This window comes from Pseudorca crassidens, chromosome 14 (assembly GCF_039906515.1).
Source record: "Pseudorca crassidens isolate mPseCra1 chromosome 14, mPseCra1.hap1, whole genome shotgun sequence".
NCBI lineage: Eukaryota > Metazoa > Chordata > Mammalia > Artiodactyla > Delphinidae > Pseudorca > Pseudorca crassidens.
Genome location: NC_090309.1, coordinates 90,946,660 through 90,968,845, shown reverse-complemented (window position 1 = coordinate 90,968,845; position 22,186 = coordinate 90,946,660). Strand labels below are relative to the sequence as shown.

At 55.0% G+C, this 22,186-nt stretch overlaps 1 protein-coding gene across 3 annotated transcripts in view; it reads right to left on the bottom strand.

The window, feature by feature from the left end:
- Positions 1 to 22,186, bottom strand: part of PXDN (peroxidasin) — a 65,608-nt gene that overhangs the window by 25,661 nt on the left and 17,761 nt on the right. For 2 of the 3 annotated variants that reach the window (XM_067703821.1, XM_067703822.1), the window contains exons 2-9: positions 16,202 to 16,273; positions 14,966 to 15,037; positions 11,286 to 11,357; positions 7,993 to 8,064; positions 7,576 to 7,647; positions 5,391 to 5,560; positions 2,969 to 3,086; positions 905 to 1,074 (exon numbers count right to left, since the gene is read on the bottom strand). In XM_067703821.1, the coding sequence (XP_067559922.1) occupies positions 905 to 1,074; positions 2,969 to 3,086; positions 5,391 to 5,560; positions 7,576 to 7,647; positions 7,993 to 8,064; positions 11,286 to 11,357; positions 14,966 to 15,037; positions 16,202 to 16,273 (818 nt within the window). The remainder of the gene's footprint in view (positions 1 to 904; positions 1,075 to 2,968; positions 3,087 to 5,390; positions 5,561 to 7,575; positions 7,648 to 7,992; positions 8,065 to 11,285; positions 11,358 to 14,965; positions 15,038 to 16,201; positions 16,274 to 22,186) is intronic. The other variant, XM_067703823.1, reaches the window with a different exon arrangement.

The following is a 22,186-nucleotide window of genomic DNA, read 5'->3' as shown; positions in this document are numbered from 1 at the left end:
GAACATGGGATTAAAGGGCTTTGATGTGGCTGCGATATATGCACTGCACTTTCCCTTGAAGGGAAATTCGACAGCTGGGAACTCTCACTCATCAGTAAATCTTGACTGTGCCTATGCTGGGATGAACCAAGTGATACGAAGGTCTCGTACTAGGAATCTAATCAAAGAAACACACAAACCACTTAGCTTGGGATTGCCCTTGGCAATGCCCTGAACGATAAACCATGAGGGAAACACAGACCCTGGCCCACCTACACGACAATGACACAGACCCATGGAGGCGGCCTGGCCACCTGTGCTCTTCCAGCAGCCACGGGGGATCAGGCCCACCCTGGGCTCTGCTCCAAGGGCCACAGCTCCTCTTCTGACCAAGGCTCCAAAAGTCAACACTTCGACAAGGGCAGGGTCTGTAACCTGGTGGGACCCAGGCCAATCAAGGCCACAGCCATGCTGCCTTTGGCTCAAACAATCTTTTCAGTTCAGGTGCCAATATTTTAGACCTGGGAATTCTGCATACAAATTCAGATTTCTGGCTTCTTTTAAAACAGCCAAAGCCCTTAGCACAAGAGAGAGCCCACTGCCAACAAGTGAGAGGAGCCCCTGGGACCAGCGTGAGTGGGAGGTGTCGGGGGACGGGGCACGTGTCTGCCCAGGTGTCCACAGCTCCTCTGCACTGTGCTCCCAGCAGCGCCTCTACTGTCCACTCTGAGTGGCCGTCCTGGATCAGGGGTTGATGGTGGACCAGGGCAATGGTTGGGGGTCACCTATGACCCTGAGCCGACCCTGCTGTAGCAGCTTAAACGGGAGACCTTGGTGTTTGTCTTTTACCACCAGGTGCAAACAAAGAAGGGAGTGGACCGGGAAGAAGGTGGGCTCTAAGTGTCTGAGTGAGCACTCAACGTACCTGGAGACCCGAAGTACCTGAGGGTCACCTCCTGCGTCTTTACCTCTCCGGCCACGTTTTTCGCCATGCACTGGTAGATGCCCTGGTCTGTCTCCCGCGTGTTCTGGATCATCAGGGTCCCATCGTCCAACAGGTTCAAGCGGGAGTCCGTCTTCATGCTCAGCTCGTTACTGGAAAGACAGACCTGGCAGGCTCAGGCTCTGAAACAAGGAAACACCTGGTCCCCCGCGGCGGGCTTCTGTCCTGGCGCGGAGGCCCCAGCCTGGAGGCATGCAGCACCTGGAGATGCGGGGCCTTAACTCGCCTTCCTGGAAACTTTCCTTCCCAGCAGGCTGACTTACCGGCATTTCTGGGAAAAGTGTTTACGCACTGTGTTTATTTGCATCTGTGATTAACTCACATATTCACTTTTATTATTTACATGTTCAACCTACAAATGTTTCAAAGTGGTCCTCGTTCCAAAGGGAAAAACTGAACAGAGTGGAAAAAATTCACAGGAAAACTTTCCCTTCGTTTCTGGCAAATCCATTCGAGGCAAAGGAGTAGAAACATTTAAGTTATTAAAAGTGGAAGATTACAAACGTCCCCAGAACAACACCGCCACTGTTCGAGGGATTTCCCAGGACCCCTCTCAGAATCCAGGTGCCCACAGGCTACAGACCCAGCTGCGGGAGGCGCTGTCCGGTTCCCCGCCCACCTCCCTCATGCTGTGCTCCACCTGCACCAACCACGCCGCCAAAACTGGCATCTCCGTCCTTCACGAGCACTTCCGGACGGAGGCAACAGGCCTCTCAGGCCCCATACGTGAGGCTCTTCCTGACGTGGCCCAGTTTTCTCCCACAGACACCGTGAGCCCCGGGGGAGGCTGGGCTGCTGCAGATGGGCCCCGGGGCGCAGCCGTGCACCAGACGCCGGCCTGGGGCCTTGGGTCTCCCTCTGCCGTGACTGGCTCTGCGATGTTAACTCTTAGCATCAAAGTGTTGACTGACAAACGTGGGTGTGACCACTCACGAATGCAGGTGTGCTGGCCTTGAGCGAATCTGTGCTTCTCTGCCTTTTGAACGCACACTCCCCAAAGGAAGCTCTCCCGTGTTCGCTCTGTAATTTACCTCTTGCCACCCTCAGAGCTGTCCCAGATCCCAAGGCACTGGGGACAGGCCAGCATCTCACGTTCCCCACACAGCTCTGGCCCCGAGCCCAGCGTCAGCTGCGCTAGGTCGACGACAAAGTCAGGCCTAGAACCACTCCATGCCTCCGTGGCAGGTGCATCTCGGGTGACCCCCCAGGCTCGCTGCCCTGTTCTCCTGTGCAAACACCGCTGGACTCGAGAGCTGGTGTCAGGGGCCCATCTCCTCTCACCATCGCGACTAAACCCAGCCAGGGGCTCTACGGGCCACACTGAACCCACAGGAGGCTCTGTTGGTGAGTGAGCGCAGGCGGGGTGCTAGCGTTTACAGCAAGCACGGGGGCAACGACGACAACGTGGCCTCCCGCGGAGGTTTCCTGCCCAGGACTCGGTTCAAAGCGGATGCGTGCAGGTGCCGCCCTTCAACTCAGACGACCCTTGGTGGTCTGACCCCCGGGCCCCGCGCGGATCTGACCACACCCCCCCCCATACCAAGATGCTTGTGGACAGAAGGCGAGGCCTGGGTTTCTGGAGACTAATCAGGTGCACAGGAGCGAAGTGCGTGCGTTCACCTCACAGGGTCTCCCTGAAGATGCCACCCGCAGGGAGGGCCCTCCCTCACCTCCTTGGGACGCAGGGACCTCAGCCCCGGTTCCGTCCCCTTCCTCTCCCCGGATGGGGGTAACTGCCCCTTCCGTGATGACCGGCCTCGCTGACCCGGACCAAGCCCGGCAGAGGGTGACTCGGGCCGTGCGCCTCGCAGAGGCCGGGATGTGCCCAGCGGCGACTTCAAAGCAGGAAGGTTGCCCGGAAAGCACTCCCTCCTCCTTGCTCTCCTTCCAGGGAGGAGGGTCAGGGCGGGCGGACTGGCCGTGGCTCACGGGCAGCTGCATGCAATGGGACCCGGCGCCCCCGGCGGCCCGTCCGGAGCCACTTACTTGTTTCGGAGCCAGATGATCTCGGGCTTGGGGTTGCCCTCAGCCCTGCAGGTGAAGAAGACGGTGTTGCCCAGGGTGACGTCTGCGTCCTGCGGCTCCGACGTGATCCGCGGCCTTTCTGCACCAAAAAGGAAAGCAGGCCTTCCTGGTCTTAAACCGTCACGTGATAAGAACCTAGAGCAAATCCCTTCTGTTCGAGACAAAACCACTCCCACGAGAACGGCGGGGGGCATCTCCACGGAGAAGACGGTGTTAGAGCCGAATTACACAGCATTGCCAGCCTCTGAGGTCCACCCGCTGAGAACCCTGGCAACTGGTGGCGCTGAGCCTCTGACAGACAGAGCACCGGCTGACGACCTCAGTGGGCGCTCCCCCCGAGAGCCGGACACTCGTGAGCCAACAGTTTTAGGGAATGAAAGCACAGACAGTGGCACTTTTCAGCTGAAGCCGCCACGAAGGCAGAGGCTGTGCAGGTGCGGCCAGGGGCTCCCAACCGCAGGACCATCTCAGTGTGGGGTTCCCACTGCAGTCCCTACGGCCACCCAGTCACTGAGCACAGAGAGGCATCCCTCCTGCACTCCAGCTGCTGGGTGACTGTCCTCTGTGTCCTCACAGCAGGCTGGACTGGTCACCTACTAACCAGGAAACTCAGACAGCTGACCCCTCTCAGCCCAGATGTATTCACTGACCTGCCACGTGCAAATGCGTGTGCTCCTGTGTGTGTGTACATGCGTGCACGTGCCTGCAAGTGTGTGCACAGTGCCTTCACAACACCTGGCATCTTAAACAGCCACAAAAGGCCGTCTGCGTGTCTATTACTGCACAGCGTCAACAGGAAACCCCTCGGACTCACCGCCGGCCACGTTAACCCCCCGAGGCCGCGCTGCTCCCGTTTCCACTCCCAGGCGCCCTGCTCCCCATGCCAGTCTGGACACTGCGGCTCCCTCTGCTGTAGCCGGAGGACCCCCAGCCCCACCGCTCATCCCTGGTGCCACACTCGCCCACTCGCCATCCTCTCTGACGTGCTGAATTCGGGAACGTGGAGAAAGCTCTGCTTCTCCATTCTGTCTCCAGGAAGAGGCAATGGTGCTGAAGGAGCTGGAGGAAGGACCACCCTCTTGAGCGCCCCCCAGTGACCCTGAGTGACCGGCAGCAACCGAGGACCTGCCAGGACACTGAGGGCAGAGGCATCGTCCCCAGGCGTCCCGCGAGGCCCCGGGAGTTCAGAAAGTTCAAGGCACCACCGCCTCGGTCACCCCAGCCTGGCCCCTGTTGACAAGGTCGGAGCTGGGCTGGGGTGGGGTTGAGGGAGGAAGGTCCGCTCCTCCCCCAGAAGAGAGGTGGGCAGAACCCAGGCCGACTCAGGAGGGCAGCCCCAAGGTGGGCACAGGGAAGTGAACCTGTCGTGACCCCCGAGCAGGTCCAGAGGGCAGAGGGCAGAGGGAGCAACCTCCCCCTCTCCACCCGTCCTTTGCCCAGGAAGCTGACCCTAAGGAGACAGTCTGGAGAACGGGGTGCACACAGCACAGCACTGCTGAGCATCCTGAGGGAGCCCTGCCAGCAGAGCAGCGCTTACAAAGACGCGGGCACGACGCGCGGAGGCCACAGGGTGGCCCTGGGACTGAAGTCAGCCACATGCACACACTAGAGGCAAAGGAGCCTGACTGTACGGGGATCGCTCGTAAAGCATTACAAACAGCGACGAGTGAAGTTACATAACTTCGGGGGGGGGGTTCCTGTGAAATGGAGTGACCTTCAAAGTAATTAATTTTGTTTTCAATATTTGAAAATAATAACGATGCTCTGGAGAACCTAATTTTAGCACCACCACCCCCCCCCCCCCCCGGCGAAAGTGCTAAACTTAAAAGAAAAGCTGGATTCCCTGGGGGTTTGTTTATCAGGAAGATTCGTCCGGCGAGATCTGGCCTCACTCCTTTTCTTGTGTTTCTTCGTGAGGCACTGCGTACGCGCAAGCGGTGCACAGGTGCGACAAGCCAGACAAACTCGGCCCACGGCCACTGGGCGTGGCCACCACCCAGATCCAGACCCAGGAGGCTGCCGGCTCCCCGCCAGCAGCCCTGCGCCCTCCCCCAGAAACCGCCCCCGCCCCCGCCCCCCAGCCCCCCCGTGGGTCCTGCGGGCCAGGCAGCTGCAGCCTCTGAAGGCAGAGGCCTGGAAGGAGCAACAGGTAGTGGTGCATTTCAGGTGCCTATTTTTTTTGCAGGGAAACCTGAAAATTAAACCCAAGTTTATTACCAGATAGTTTCTTACAGGTACTACAGAGACGGGCTTTGTAAAGCAGGGTCCGGTCAGGCCCCACCCAGACCTGATCTGTGGGTCAGCCAGTGACAGCTGGAGACAGGGCTGCACACGCTATGCCCTCTGGACACCAATGCGGGCCTGGGTCCCGGGACTCACTCACCACAGTCCAGCTCCTCCGGGGTGATGGCGGCCACCGAGCGCCCCTGGATGCGCCTGGGGTATTCACAGGTGGCCGCTGCCTGCGCATTCCCCGACCGGGCGTAGCTCTTCAGCAAGTCCGCCAGCCACAGGATCTCACAGTCACAGTGAAGCGCGTTGGAGTCCAGACGCCTACGAGGAGGAAGCCGCAGCCGGTGAGACGGGGGATGGGCAAGGGCTGACCCGGGCCAGGGAGACCCGAACTGACCAGCAGGGACGGGGCCCGCAGACAACACAATCTGACCCGGTCCTGCCCGACCAAGGGACCCAGCAGAGATACACACTCGGCAGAAGGAAGAGCCCGAGAGCGGGGGAAACCCGAGTAACGCAAATAAAGGGTGGGGAAAGGAGCAATCAAATACTGTCTATTTTAGGTTCAAGACCAAGGGACAGACACGTGCTGGACGAGTCCGGGAAGTTTCATGAAAAGCACAAGACAGGAGCCTTCGTAAAATCAGTAATGCAGAAATCCCCACCACCCGGAACTACTCCCGAACTCTCACCACCACTGGCGCTGCGCCATCATGTACTACCTCACTTAACCCTTAAATACGCCCTAAAGGACAGTCAGCCCACAGGGCGCAAACCTCAGCTGCTGAACTAAGTGCCGGGAGAAAGTGCCCCACGGGGCTGGACACATTCGTCCCAGCAAGCGGAACAGGCAGGGTGTCATCTCCTCCCTCGGAAACGATGACCATTTATGCAGCAAAGCACGAGGTAAGGAGTGTAACGGGGGGACGTGAACCAAGAGCGAGGAGGTGGCAGCAGGGCCGGCCCCGTTCAGAGGGAGCTCCCCGGGATCAGAGCCGAGGGGCTGCCCTCGGGCGTCCACTGAGCTCACACCTGCCGGCCAGTGCTCCCCAGGGAGGCGGGCCCGTGATGGCCCACCTCCCACTTGCATTTCTCCAGGATGCTGGCTCGGAGCGGGCAGCAGGCAGAACTGGCCCTCTGTCTGGACAGCCAGCTCCGATGAGCACGTCCCGCGGAATCCATAGGGTTCAACGCAGACATGACAGAACCTCTCCCCCGCCGATTCCTCAGGTCAGCAGGCCGTGGGGGACCTAGAACCTTTCCGGCACCCGCTGACCCCAGAGCCCCTCTGAATAAACGGCAGGACCTCTGTGCTCAGGACGGGCCCTAGTGACAGTGGATGAGCAGGTGTGTGACCCTGGCCAGCGGCCCCTGGGCCGAGCGGCCAGAGCAGGAAGCCCCCGACTGCATGCTCCCCTCTGCCGTCTGGTGGGGAGGGGGAGGTTCACTGGGGCCGAGAAACCTAGGGTTTCACAGGCCGAGCAGATGCAGAGGGCAGTGCTAGACCATCAAAAGGCCAAAAAGGAGGCAGAGACGGAGAAGGACCTTTCCAGCCTTCTGTAGACTCGGGTGACCCCCATGTGCCCTGAGCTCGTCTTGGCAACTCCTGGCAATTTCTTTCCTACCCTCTCTCATCTACCAAACAGGCAGTGTTTCTCACCTGCCACCCTAGAATGCAGTTTTTAGTTTGGCTAGGGATTTCTTTATCCTATAAAGAAAAAAATCGTAAATAGTGAGGAAACTGTGTCTTACTTAACTCAAGAGAGAAACAAAGGCCACTCTGGGCCCAGGCCTGGTAATCTGACTTTTCTATCTCTTTCTTAAGTCCAGTTCATTGTACACTCTCAGTAATACCTAACTGAAAAACAATGGCCTTGAAGAGCTCGGAGAAAAACACACAAAAGATGTCAGATAGTTTTCTCCATCAGCTATTATAAGAAATTACTCAGTGTAAAGATAAATTATTTTTGGAGACCTAAGAATGGACAGAATTCAGTTATGTGCATGCCTAAACAAAAGGAATGCAATACAGTTGGGATTAATTCTAGGCCAATTTTATTTCCACCAGTACGATATGTAACATGCAATTAAAGATTAATTTGAGGAATTTAAAATTGATTTTTAAAAACGTCTTCCTGTTGCCCCATTCCTCCAAGCCAGCTCGGTCTTGGTTCGGCGTTCTGACGGCTTAATCCACCCTCCCCCCCTAATTCATATCCAGGCTGTGATGAACTCTGCTTTGAAATACCCAGTAAAAGGGGTCCGGTAAACGCATATGACGTGGAGAAATTATTAGTCTTTGCTAAAAAGACAGCATAAAGGGTTATTATACTTACAATCTTTTCATAGATTCCAAGTGATTAAATGTTCCCGGAACCAAATGTGTAATTCGGTTGTTATGTAAAAACCTGTTGAAAGAGGTGATAAACGACAGCAATGCTTTAAAATACTTTCCTAGACGTGCAGAAAAGTGTAGAAGCAGTTAAATAACTCAGCTTTCAGAGAACATCCCAGTGACTGCCTTTGTTTCGTATACATGAATTTGAGAACAATGTTCTTTAGTACAGAAATAACTACATTGTTTTCTATTTTATCACTATTCCCACTTCTGCACTGTTAGAGGAGAGCACAGATTTCCTACTGAGACGTTTCCCGGTTGCTTGAACAGACAGAGGTGTTCTTTCTGTTACGGGAAATGGACAGAGCCACGGGCTCCAGGACCCGCAGGGAAGAGGGGCAACAACACCACTTACAGCCTCTCCAGCTTCGGCAAATGCTGAAATGACTCTGGGTCCAGCGTTTCTATCTGATTAAAGTGCAGGTATCTAGAGGAGTTTTTAAACATGGGAAAAAGAAACAAATTTTAAACAATTTTATACTTTTTATAGATCTATAGGGTTTTGCTGAAAACATTTGTTCTCTAAGTCATTTCAAATACACACGTCAATAGATAACTCTCTAGATCTCCTACATTGTATGGAAAACAAACGCAGTCATCAAATAGGAAGATTAAAGACAACGGAAAACTGGGTGCAGACTTTAAATGATTGACTGGACAATACGACTAAGGGTCAAGCACACCGACCGGGCTTCCTCCCCACCCAGCGGGGAAAGCCAGGGACACTCAGCTCTCCAAATACATGGACCTTTCTAGAAAAAAATCAACATGATCTTCATTACGCCACACACGCAGGTACGTGAATGCCTTCATTCCAATCTTCTAATTTACAAACGGATTCAGGAGACTTACACTTCAAGGTGACATTGGGTATATTGTTTTTCAGCTACAGAAACAGCAACTACAGAAGAAACCTGGCCCTGAGTTAAGCGAAATAATGTATTTCCTCAAATGTCCTTTAATTACATCGACCATCCAGAGCTTATACTTCCGTTTCTTTCCGCTTATACTTCTTTCTTGCCGTAAGTTACACATTTTTTTGTAAAACTAATTTCTTCTCATTGTCTTGCATACCGCCTTTCCCACTTTGAAAATTGGTGGGCTTTTGCCTTAGAAATACACGGAAGCCCCCTCTAATCGGTGCCCGTGCAGGAGTCCCTCCTGCCACACAGGGACCTGGCCCGACACGCCAGGCTGTGTCTTCACGAGACGCTGGGACCAGCAGGGTCACAGCACAAACCCACGCAAAGGAGAGCTCTCTCCACACTCCCTCCACCAGGTACAGCCTTTCACTGACTTTCTGAAATGATGGAACCTCAGGGTCCCTCGCCCTGTCCTGTCGGTGTCCGGCCTGCCCTGGGCCAGCTCGCCGGGAGAACCACCGTGGTGACCACGCGGCCTCAGAGCTGCCCACCGTCCTCCGCGGGCAGGCAGCCTGGTGGGGGCTGGGTCTGTGCCCACCGCCCTCCCTGCGAGGGTGGGGGCCTGAGGGCAGGATGGCGGGGGCAGAAACGCCCCGTCCTGACTCTGCAGGACGTGCACTTCCAGCGGCCACCGTGGAGCAGCCTGGGGCCACGCCATCAAGCACAGACACGGGGAGCAGACGCGCTCAGCCGCGCTGCTCCGGAGACCGCGGGCCGGCCGGCCGGGTCCGGGGCGAAGCCAAGGGAGGGAGAGAAGGGAAGACACGCCGGTCCCAACCTGATGCTGCTTAAAAATCCACGTGCCGACAGCCAGGGGGAGGCTGACCGGACGCGGGTGCTGCCTTGAGGGGCTCAGGGTTCACAGGCTCCCTGGGCTGTGGCCCCTCTACCGATGGTGGAGGAAAACGGGCTGAAGGCAGGAAGGGAGCCCCCAGCGCCGCCCACGGTCCCCGCCCCTGCCCGCGGCCAGCCTCTCAGGGAGCCCAGGTGAGCCTGCTGGACGGGGCGGGTCTCACGCGCGGCCTAAGGAGCCTGTCAGCGCCTCCGGGTTAGAGACCAGAGCTAAGGACACACTTTGGGCAGCCAGCCGGCCCAAGGCTGCAGCCCGTCACCAAGTGCCCTGCTCTGCATCTGCGCCTGTTCCAGGAGTCTTCCCCCAGCCCTGGGGCAGGGGGTGTCCACGCACGGCCGGTTGCTGAGGCTCTGTCCCAATCGATTTCGCTCAAATAAACTCTAAACATTTGTTTAAGCCTCCGCTTATCTTTTAAGGCCTGCGAGAGCCGACGTGCTGGGCAGACACGGGGCTCGGGACCAGCCTCCCCACATGTGCCAGCTCTGGGCATGGGGGGCCCCGCAAGGATGGGGACCCGAAGCGCTCTGCACGCGGCGGGGGCAGATCTGAGCGCGCTCCTAGGGGAACGCTCCCCTCCCCCTCACAGTGCCTCCCTGAGGGGCGGGGACAGGTCCCAATCTCCCTTCATCCCTAAGTCTCAGCAGCAGAGACCCCTCCCTCCCAGCGCCTGATCCTGGGTTTGGAGGCAGCCTGTCTCAGGATGCTGTCCCGAACCCCTAGGACCTTGGTCACCAACTCCCACTCGGCGCTCCGTGGATGCCATTCCCCTTCCCTCCTCATTTCTCCCAGACTTTGCCTCTGTTTTCCTCAAAAATAACCCCGCTCACCCCCTCCCAAGGCTCGATGGGCCTCACCTAGTTCCACACCTGACAGCACGTGTAAATCCCAGCCCCAGATCCATTAAAACTGAGTCAGATGCAGGAACGTGTTCCGGGGACCCTCCCTCCACCTGGGGGCTCTCCAGATACTCCCAGGTGTTTCTGTGATGATCTGATCCCTGTGTCATTCTCCCTGAAGCCGAGGTGCACAGCCCCTCATATACAGCTTCTTTCTAAATCCAGTCCACGGCGAGCCGTGCTCGGGAAAGTGGCTCTCAGCTGGATAAACAAATGGGTATCTGAAAACAAGAGCCCTGCGTGTGCTTCGGAAGCTCCTGGTTCAGGTGAGGCCTCCCCAGCTCTGCCTCAAGGTGTCTGGAGATGTTTCCATGTCCGGCCAACTGACAAAACACGAACCACATCCTCAGCTGCAGCACCCCCGTGAATAAACTGCCTGACACGGGATGACTCCAGCCCATTGACGGACGGGTGACCCGCCAGGCAAACAGTCAGAAAATGCCTCTGACCAGGAATTCTACTTCAAATGGGCATGCTGACCTCACAGCAAAGTAGGACTTCCTTCACACGCAGCCCAAGAAACAACATCCAGCGTCCCCTAACTGGAAACACATGGAAAAGTTTATTTTCTCCAAAATAATGACCTCGTGAATGACGCAAGTAAACCAGACGTGCAGATTCAAACAGGAAATACTGTACGAGGAAAACAACTTCCTGGTCCCCGAAAGACCTCTACTTGCTCAGATCTGTTTACAAGTCTATCTTGTTAAACTGGAAGCACCATGGGGACAGGGGTCAACCGGTGTTACTGGTCCTTGCCCCAGGAATGCAGGGCACAGGGGGTGGGGTGGCTGCCCAGATGGGCGGGGTCAGAAGGAGGGAGGGACCACGGCTTTGTCATCTGCATGCACACAGCCCTACGCCCCCGGAGCACAGACATGCATCGTGCAAACAGCAGACTTGGCCTAGTTTTCCCTGCAAGAGGCAAAGGGCAGGTGAAATCTGAGACACCGCAGAGCAGAGGAGAGGCACTTACAGTTGCTCTAGAGAGGCAAGTCCCTTAAACGCTTGCCTGCCAACTGACTGGATCTCATTCTTGTACAGATAGCTGAAACAAGAAACACGGGAGGATTAGCACACGCACGCCAGGCCGTAACTCAGGGTGGAAGGAAGAATTCAGTTGGCACGTGGAGACAGTTTTCAAATTCATGATCGTATTAGGATACAAACAGAACGTTTACACAGTAGGTACAGTTCCTCCAAGGAGGCTCCCCTTCCCCTTTCTAAGGAAAACCTCCAACCGGAGATGATCAGACCACCGCCACGTCTTCAGGAAACTCACAGATTCTTGGAGGACAGCTTATGAGCAGCTGACAAAGCATTTGCTTCGAAGCCTGAAGAAAATAAAATCATTTCCCGAAAAACAGGTCAAATGCATTGAATATAGGCTCCTGTAACTGATACAGTTTCAAAATGCCCAGAGATAATCTGGGGAATAGAAATTACGGACTAAATTACGAAGACTACATATTCTGTTTTCCGCTTAGAATCCCGTTCTCCTACAACAGAAGCAACCAAGGCTGAGCAGAAGGGGCACCCGAGGGGCCCACTGCCTGTTCCTTATGGCCTGCACGCTAATGGTGCTTATGTTTCTAAATGGTGAAATATTTCGAAACACATGAAAATCACGTGAAATTCACATTTCAGTGTCCGAAAATACAGTTCTGTTGGCACACGGCCATGCCGACTCATTTACTGTGGTCTACGGCTGACTTCGTGCCCCATGGAAACACAGACGTATGGTCCTCAAAGCCTCACGCGTGTACTGCCCCGTCCTTTCCAGAAGAAGCTGGCCAGCTCCTGAAGGAACCCATCAAGGGTGAAGACTTTCACGCCAAAGTATCCAATTCCACCAGAAACACAAAACCACGTGTGTGGGGTCCACCCATCTGTCCTGGACTTCAGAACACATGTCTACTGCGGCCGTCTGGATCAGACGTGGAGACACCTGCCCTGGGCATTTCTCCATCGCTGATGTGGGCAGAGGGACGGATCGAAATCCACACCTTTCCTACAGTGTAACCCAGGCAGATCCTTCTCCACACACTGGGTGCCCGGTGGCTGGGCCCTCACCTACCTACCCACTTAATAAACGACACCGCTTTGTCTCAACGCTTGTAACGTCGCCTACTTCATTTCCAGGACATGCGTTTTACTTAATAATATTTGGTGCACGGCCCAGTCTAACAGGACCTGCTGTGCTGCCTTTAATCGCTGCAATCCTTCCAAGCATTTTCCCTTCTCTCTCTGTGCAAATCTGCTGAGGCGATTTCAGCAAGAACTACAGGTCTTAACACAAGCCAGCCAGAATTCCCCCTGAAACTGAGGCCCAGTGCCTGAAAGAGGCCTGGCACAGACATTACTCCTCCAGGCTGCCGGGTCTGAGCCCTTGAACTGCCACCTACTGGCTGTGTGTCTTGAACAAGAATTAACGTTCTCTGCCTCAGTTTCTCCGTATGTAAGATGGAGTGAATAGCAGGACCTCACGGGATCACTGAAATTCAACCAATATATAGAGAGCTTTCGAACAGGGCCTCACACGTGCAACTCCTGTCCAGGTGTGAGTTGCTTCTCCTACTGCTAACCCTACAGGAGGTGAGTCTGAACAAAGGTTTCTGTGCCTGTCTCTTAAACACACACAAGCAAAACAAAGTATCAACACGGAGATCACCTTGCATGCACTTCACTTAGATGAGAGTAAAGGAATCCTGTCAAACAGTACATGCAGTTGAACCAAGCTAGGACGTATGAATGCATGCTGGTAAGGACACTGGAGCGTAATCTGTTTTCCTAAGAATAACTCGGTATTGATCATGATCTAACAGTAAATCATACATAATTTTCTACTTCATCAGAGAGTTGACCCTTTGAATATGAGTTCTAACTACCTGAAGGGTTAATTTTCATCATCTGGAAAGCTTAATGAAGGCAAAGGTATATTCCTTACCAGAAGTCACTGGAGCTCCAACACGTAAGGAACATTCAACCTCCAAAAATACACTTTGGCACTGATTAGATAAATACCAAGGCTGCAATAATCAGTAAACTGTGGAAGCCTTCTTCAAACATTTAAGATGCATACCGCACGGTCTCCTAAGTCAGTGCCTGTCAGGATGGACCCTCCCGATGTGGTCTGGGAAGTCGGAGGAGAAGGCTGGGTCACGGGATACCTTCCCGCCACAGCTGCATCCCTGTCCTGGTGTCTGTTCTCACAGCGGTCCATCTCCCCCCCCCCCCGCCCCCACCCCCCGACCACTGCTCAGCCCATCCCGGTGACCCTGGAACCTACCGCGTGGGTGTCTCGGATGAGTTCAGGTGGGAGGGGGAAGGGTTGGCACGTGGATGCCTTGACAGGAAGCCCGTCAACAGACGAGGTTTAAAAGTATTATTTTTAAAAACAGTCTTAAGTGAAAAATGAAGTATCCCTAACTACTAGGGTAAATGATAAGTTGCTCTTAAGTAATTCAAACCAAAAAAATAAAAAATAAAAAAATTTTTTTCTTAGAAACAGACTAAACATGCACACACGCACTGCAAATACTGGCTCTCAGTTAACGGACTCTGCTTCTAAGAAATCCAGGCTTTCTTCTGGGGCTTACACAGCACTTAAAATCAAAAACCAAAACAAAACGTAAGTAAATAAATGAAAAGACCTTTCCCTCATTTTAAAAATGAGCAACAAAGCTTAGTGTGAACATTGTTAATGAAAAATTAATATACTGCATCAAAAGTGATGGAGAAAAGTGTGTAGACACGACACTTTCAGATTCTTTGTGGACGAAGATGTATTTAATAAACAGTTAATGTTATCTCTTGCTCATAACCACTGTCTCACCTAAACTCAACAGGACTTGGAGACATCCAGGTTCACTTAAGCCACACGTTTCCCCCCAAATCACTGATACCAATCCCTCATTAAAATGGGTCTAGCTGAACAGTCCTAAAATGAAGAGTAATTTCCTCAAAGCACATGATACTTACTTCTAATCTGTTAGAACCAGCAATGTATTCAGTGTTTTGTTAAAGTTTCCAACTTCAAAATAAGTGCCTGTGAAGGTACTGAACCAGGCGAGGTCACTTTCTAACTGCAAAAGTGACTTCAACAAGCAGATGTTTTAAATGCTAATAAACTCATTAATTCAAATCAATTTTTAAAGGTAGAATAAAATTTAACTACATAAAAATAAGAGGTGAAATCACTTGGCGGAAGATAGGGAAAATTAGCAGGAATTAGTGACATTCCAGAGGGATCTGTCATTCCCATCTCACATCTCGCCCACCCTGAAAGCTCAGATCCCACAAAGTATGTCAGCTGTTCACACTGGCGGCTGAACATAACTCACCACCTTCCATCTCAAGAAGCGTCATTATTACCCGAGGATGATTTTCAGAGGCTATAGTTTTTTATTTTATTCAACCTATTCTACTTAAGGCTTAGCAGATAAACACTAGAAATCACATAAGGCAGCACTTTATACTGATAACAGCTCACTTTAAAAGTCCCAACCAAAGTTTCACTCACCTTGCGAAAATAAAACCTCTTTTTCACATGACTGTATTCACAATAATTCATGAACAGTACAATATTTAGCTCAGTGAGTAAACAGTCCGAATACAGGTAACAGACTCTGGTGTAAAGAACTGGTCATGACTTACAGGTATTTTAGATTCTCCAAGTCTTCAAATGACCCACCAGGTATACTCTTGATTTGATTATTGTTGAGAAGCCTGTGAAAGAAAGTCTCAGTAAGAATTTAAAAAACAACACGCTTCTGAATCGTGTTATGATTAAGCCACAGACCTAATACCGACGTTCGCTAAATGCAAATTAACACAAGCAAGAGCACTGCTGGTGCTGGGTGCTCCCGGCTGCAGGTCTCCTCAGGGAGGTCCATATCAGCGCACACTGCCGCAGCTCTGCATACAGTGGAGAAGCAATCCCCTCTCTCCTGCACAGAGACGTCTCTTCCATTTCCCCGCCAGCCAGCTGGGAGGCCCTCGCGGAGGTGCAGGGTGTCCCGGAGGTGGGTGTCTCACCATAGAGCTTTCCTTTTCACAAGGAGGGAGCTGGGCCCGAGCCACCCGTGTCCCCCCCACAAGGCTTACACAGCAGTGGTGAACGTTCCTGACCCCCAGGGCCTGCACAGAACAGTCACCTCCTGGGGCAGAAGGGCCAGAACCCGTCTCCGCCCACGGCATTCAGCACAGCCCATGGCAGCCCGGAGTTGGGGTCTAAACCCTGGGACACAGCTGGACAGCACCCCAACCCCACCAGGGCCCGTACTGGCTCAGAGGAGGGCCATCCCCTCGACCCTGCAGTGGGAGACGTGACCAGCACAGGCCTGGATCACACCCAGAGGATGGACAGGTTCACAGAGGTCAGATGAGACACACGGGGATAAAGGCCATGACGGCTGCCAATCCTGGGACCCAGTCCTGGCATCTTAACGAGCAAATCCCTCTGTCAGGCTCCACGGCAAAACTTCTCAGCCATGCCCACCCACAGCGGGCAATGGGGTCGACGTCCCTCAGCCTTCAGGATGTATCCCCAGGGGAAAGGTGTGATGATTTCTCAGAGCCCAGCCTCGGGATGTACCCACAGGGAAAGGTGTGATAATTTTTTTTTTTTTTTTTTTTTTTGCGGTACGCGGGCCTCTCACTGCTGTGGCCTCTCCCGTTGCGGAGCACAGGCTCCGGACGCGCAGGCTCAGCGGCCATGGCTCACGGGCCCAGCCGCTCCGCGGCATGTGGGATCCTCCCGGACCGGGGAACGAACCCGTGTCCCCTGCATCGGCAGGCGGACTCCCAACCACTGCGCCACCAGGGAAGCCCCTGGTGTGATAATTTTGATATCTCTTTTCTACCGGCTCCCAGTACAATGTTTGGACTTACAATGTGTTCAAGTTTCTCAGCCCCCTGAAGGCCCCCGGCTGGATCTCTCTGATTCTGTTAAAGCGAAGATCCCTGTGAAGAGACAAGAAATGCATTTACGGAGAGAAATCTGCAATTGTCACTAGTTGTGTGTCATCTTTAAGCATTCAGTTTCCAAGCAGCAATAAGGCATTTAAGAAACTAAACCTCCCTGTTCATTCCTTGAATGCATCAACCCTGGGCCAAGGCTAACAAAGACATGAATATTTGTCTGAATGACAGGTGGACGCTCTCACCTCACAGAGTTTGTTTAAACAATAATCGTGGGGAGACAACAGGCCCCTTGGTCACCCGCCAGCCCACGGGAACGCTCAGGGCTCAGTGTTAAGACGACACACAGGGTGGATTTGCAGGGCCTCACGAAGGGAGTCACCCCTGGGGCAGGCGTGGAAACACTGGGGTTCCCTCCGGTAACCTCTGAGCTGGAACTCGCTCCCCCAGTAAGGACATTTAGCCCGGACGCTCAGAGCCACAAAGCTCATTCAGCTTGCGAGCTGGAAAAACAAGGCTCTTTCATATGTGCATGTTAACACGGTAGATAAAATTAAATGCACAAGTAGAAGAGTGGACGGAGGGAGGGCCTGAGCAGCCCAGGAGAGACCAGAGCCTGAGGCAGAAGCCGGCCCGGCAGCAGGAGACGCGCGGACATGGGGCAGGCCTGCGGGGCTCAGGCCGGGGCCAGGAGTGCCGGGACAGAAGGTCTGCTGAGATGCCCGCTCCCACCCTCCTCCAGCTTGACTTAAAATCTATCAGTTGACCAAGTATGAAAGTCACTGACAACTAAACACAAAGACCCCTTTCTTGACCAAAGAATCTTAGAAAAATTAAAGTTCCTTCCTCACAGGCTGAACCCCTTCCATCACAGCCCAACAGGGATCATGACGGGCTGAACTGTGTCCCCACCAGTTCACACGTTGAAGCCGGACTCCCAGGTTCTCAGAACGTGATCTTATTTGGGGACAGAGTCCTTCCCGAGGTGACCAAGTCCCAGTGAGGTCACAGGGGTGGCCCTGGTCCAAGACGGCCGGTGTCCTTGTAAAAAGGGGAGAATTGGAGACGGCACACGGGGGAAGGCCAAGGACCGCGGCAAACCTCCAGAGCCGGGCGGCGGGCGGCGTGGCGGCACGGCCTGGCTCAGAAGCCCCCTCGCGGCCACAGAAGGAGCCCGCCCTGCCAGCTGACCTTGGATGTCCAGCCTCTGGGACTCGGGGAGAACAGACTCCTGTCCTGTCGGTGGTGCCTCGATAGGGCGGCCACAGGAAACCCCCACGGGCATCCTGGTCCAGGTCACGCGTGGACAGCTCTCCTACGACACTTACTGAGCCCTTTCGGCGTTCATCACCTTTTCAGGAATCTGATTATGTTGACCTGATCCAACAGCTCTCACTGATGACAGAACTGGTGTGAGTCTGCGGTGGAGGCTCCCGGAAAGCGCTTGTTCGAGCGGCTGAAGCCACCCTTGTCTGCGTCGGGCAGCGCGTGCACGGCCTTCGGGCACTTGCTGCCTCCTCGGGACCCAGGCAAGCGGTCAGCACCTGGCCCTCACCCGGCTTCACTCTCTTTGGAGGCCCTGTTGCCCACCAGCATGCTCCCCCAGGACCCCTCCTCCCCTGCACAGACAGGCTTGTTTTCTAATAGAGAGTAATTTACGTTCATATTCAGAACAGAGTGCACGGCCCCCTTGGGGGGGAGCTGGGAAGGGGAGGGCAGATGGGGCCAGCGCCCCGGGACCCTAACACTCCCCGCACTTCCTGCTTTCTTCTCAGCTTCAGAGGGCTAAGGTGGCCCCGTCAGCGTCTGGTTCTGTCCCCCAAGAGCTTAACCCTGGTCCTTCAAGCCCCCCTCATGCCCTGATCCTAGCGCAGCGCCAGGCCCGTCCACTTTCCCCAGAGAAGATGCAACATCAAGTCCACCTCCTCTCCTCTACCACCAATGCTTGGCCAGGCCCGGCCATGTCTGCAAACCCGATCTCACTCTTGGGCTGGACGCCGTCCATGACTGCCCAGCCCACTGCTCCCATCACTGTAACAAAAGTCCTGACCGGGACTGCGGCGGCCTTTCCGGTGGGCCCCGTCCACCCCTCCTAATGCTTCAGGCCCATGGGCAGCCTGCATGGAGGACCCAGGTCCCCCGACCAGGGATGCAGCCTGCAGACCTCTAAGTGGACCGTGTGCCCAACCCACTGCCAGCGCTGGGCGAGGGGCCTTTCAGGGCAGCCACGTGCACCTCCACGTGGCCCACACGGTGCATCATAGCCAGATAGAACTTTCGTTTCCATTTCCTGCAACACATAAACGGTTCCAAAGCGTTATCACTAATAAGTAAGTAACTGTTCATCGAGGCGCGTCTGGAGGCCACATCCCTGCCCCTCACAGCTTCCCCTCCTCCCCGGTCGCTCTTTGGGGTTACTCTACCTCACCCTTCCACTGTTTCCTTTGGAAAATCTAAGCAAATAGAACGTGTGTCTATTTCCCTCCCTTGCACAAAAGGCAGCTCACTGTGAACACGCTTCTCCTCCCGGGATAAACTGCGGAGCTTCCCGCAGTCGTGTGTGGACATGGCCGCACCTCCTTCCGGGCAGCTACCGTGGCCCGTGCTCGGGCCACCTGGGAGGGCCACTGCGAGCCGGCACGGGCAGTAGCCGGGACTGGCTCTCTGGACCCCTCAATTCACACTGTCGCTGAGGTATTCACGGAATCGATTCCTAGAAAGGCGTGGCTGGGCCGAAGGATAAACAGGCGTCATGACAGCTGACATCTCTGGGCTTGCTAAGTGCCCATCACTTCCATAAACACACGTGGTCCACACACGCCACACGCTGTGGGAGCCCGGCGTCGCACGGGAGCGGGTGACCTGCGGGAACCAGGCCCGGGCACTGCCTTTCATCCTCTGTTCCCAGCATGCGGCTGAGCGGTGAGGGCTCCAGGAGGCTGGCGACCGGGGACAAAGCAGCCCAAGGGCGACTGCACGTCCAGACCAGGCGGGCAGGCCCCCCAGAGCCCAGGGGCTGGTGCAGCCCGCGAGCAGGCGAAGGTTAAGGGCAGGCTGTGCACGGCGGCAGGGAGGGACACAGTCGGCGGGGGCGGCCCCAGGTTGAGAGGCGTGGCCACCGCTGGTGGGAGGGGCCTGGAGGAGTAAAGTGACAGTAGGCGGGGACAGGCCTGAGGGCCCAGCAGCACACGCACCACGCTTCCCGTGCTCACGTCCACCTGCCTAAGCGCTCGGAGCCCTCGCCAACCACATCCCTAAGGGCTGACCCGGGTGCGTCCGCCAGAAACACGGCGCCCAAGCACGGGGCTTCCCAGGCCAGGTCTGAGCGGCGCGGATGTCAGTGGGACCGGACCTCACCCCGCCTATGCCTGCCAGCTATGCTAGGAAGGCAAGGCCCGACGCCCCTCTTTCCGGGCAGACCCCAGAGCAGTGTCTGCAGGGAGCAGCCTTGAAGGATGGGTAATGCCACCTCCGGTCACCCTAATACTTGCCCACCACTCCCCCTAAAAGGGTGGCCTCCCCAAGGTCAGTGCTTCTCTCCTCCGAGGGACGTGAGGGCTCAGGAACCAATGCCCTTGTCTTTGACCCCAGGCTCCAGGAAGGAGAGAGCCTGAACGTCACACCCTCGACGGGAGCTGTGTCTCTAGGTGATAAAGTGATGCGTCAGGCGTTTCTGGCATCACGCGCTTCACTGCAGAGTTGGGTTCACCTACGTTCATGACACTTAACCACAGGACTCACTTTTAGTCCCCCCCAAAATCCAGTACTGATGCTGCTGATTTTTAAAATATAATTTAACTCAGGGCTTCCCTGGTGGCTCAGTGGTTAAGAATCCACCTGCCAACGCAGGAGACACGGGTTCGAGCCCTGGTCCGGGAAGATCCCACGTGCCACGGAGCAACTAAGTCCGTGCGCCACAACTACTGAGGCTGCGTGCCGCAACTAGTGAAGCCCGTGCTCCGCCACAAGAGAAGCCACCGCAGTGAGAAGCCCGCGCACCGCAATGAAGAGTAGCCCCCGCTCGCCTCAACTAGAGAAAGCCCGCGCACAGCAACGAAGACCCAACACAGCCAAAATAAATAAATAAATAAAATAAATTTAAATATATGTGTGTGTATATATATATAATTTAACTCAATTCAGTATTTACTGAGTAGCTTTGAAAAAACAGGGGTCATGGCTAGAAATCACAGAATGTTGAGACACTATGATACATGTATTTTTATTGGTTTTCATCTCTTCCTCCTTTCACAGAAAACAATAGAAGAAATAGCTAAAGGAATGAGGGGGAAAGGAAACACGACAGATGGAGAAGCAGACGCTGGCGGCGGGACGCAGGTCTGGCGCAGAGTATCCCAGCCGCCAGTGCAGAGACAGCCTGATCAAGTACACGATCATGAGCTCCAAAGAGCCCTCGGCACGCTGCCCGGGAGAAGTGAAGCTTTACCGATGCTGAGACACAGGCAAAGCTTTTCACAAACACTGGGCACGCAGGTGTACCTCCCAAGCACAAGCCTCGTGACTGGCTCTGCGTGTGTGCTGCCCCCTCCCTGTACGCACTGGCAGGACTTCAGCGTGTGATGCGGGCGAGCAGTTACAGAACTTCATCCTGTCCATCCAAGTGCATCCTTCCAGCCTCCGAGGCCTCCCTGGACGCTGATTTGTATCAAGGACTCACTAATCCTCCCAGGAGTGTGTCACCTACAGGTGTCATAGGCACACACTCTCCTTCTTCACTCAAATTACTGAAATTTAAAAAAAAACAAAACAGGGGCTTCCCTGGTGGTCCAGCCGCTCAGAATTCGCCTTCCAACGCAGGGGACGTGGGTTCGATCCATGATCGGGGAACTAAGATCCCACGTGCCGCGGGGCAACTAAGCCCGTGCGCCACAACTACTGAGCCTGCGTGCCACAGCTAGAGAGAAGCCCGCACGCTGCAACTAAGACTCGATGCAGCCAAATAAATATAAAAAATTAATTAATTAAAAAACAAAACCCAAAACAGAAATGTAGGTCAGCAAAGGAAAAAGCAGCGTCCGATGGTGAAGAGCACGTGGGTTCTGGTCAGAGGCTGGGGAGAGGCCACACGGGGCCAGGTATCCTGGACGAGGGACAGTGACAGAACCTACACTTGCACCCATCGCAGGGGGACAGCCCTGCTCCAGCGGGACCCAGGGCCTGGACACGCCATCTCTGCATGTGCAGGGTGCTCCCGGACACCGGACGGTCCAGCGTCCACTTCAACAACATGACAGCCCATCCCTCCCGAGGGCCCAGGGTGACCACGCGTCCTGGCTGCCCCTCAGCCCCACACCTGTTAAAAAGCGCTTTACTTTCAGGAGTGGAGCCGTCAGGGGCCCGAAGTCCTGGCTGCCCAGGTTCCGCCCCTCGTCCTCCTTGCCATGGCACGAGGTGACCCCAGGCGGCCTGAAGGGACGAGCTCAGAAGAGTCACAGAGGTCAGCGGTTGAACCGCCACCGTGGCAAAAGGCCAGGTTGCTGGGTCTGCTTTTTCCTCCCCCTGTGCTGTGGACTTCTGTAAAACACAGAAAACGTTATGTCGTCCGACGTGGCAGCAGAGCCCAGTTGCCAGGAAAACGCCTGTACTTATCAGTGACAGAGCGGCCCTTGTGCGATCAGTTGTGCAGACGGCACTCCGGGCCTGGCTTCTTCGGATGACGTCCAGGGCACCAGAGAACAGGCGGGCCCTCCCCACCCAGGAGCCTCAGGGCGCAGGGAGAGGGGCCCCGGCGGAATCGTGCCCCCTCCCCCACCGAGGGCTGGCGCTCCCGTCGAGGGGAGCTGGCGTCGGGGTCTCTAGAGAACTTCCCTCTGGAGCCCTCCCAGGAGGTGGGTAATGTGCAGGCCCCTGGGTGCCGGGGGTGCCCGAGGGGCGAGTCCTTTATTCTCCAGAAACAGCTCTGAATTTCCTGCTGCGTCTGCTCTTCATCCAGAA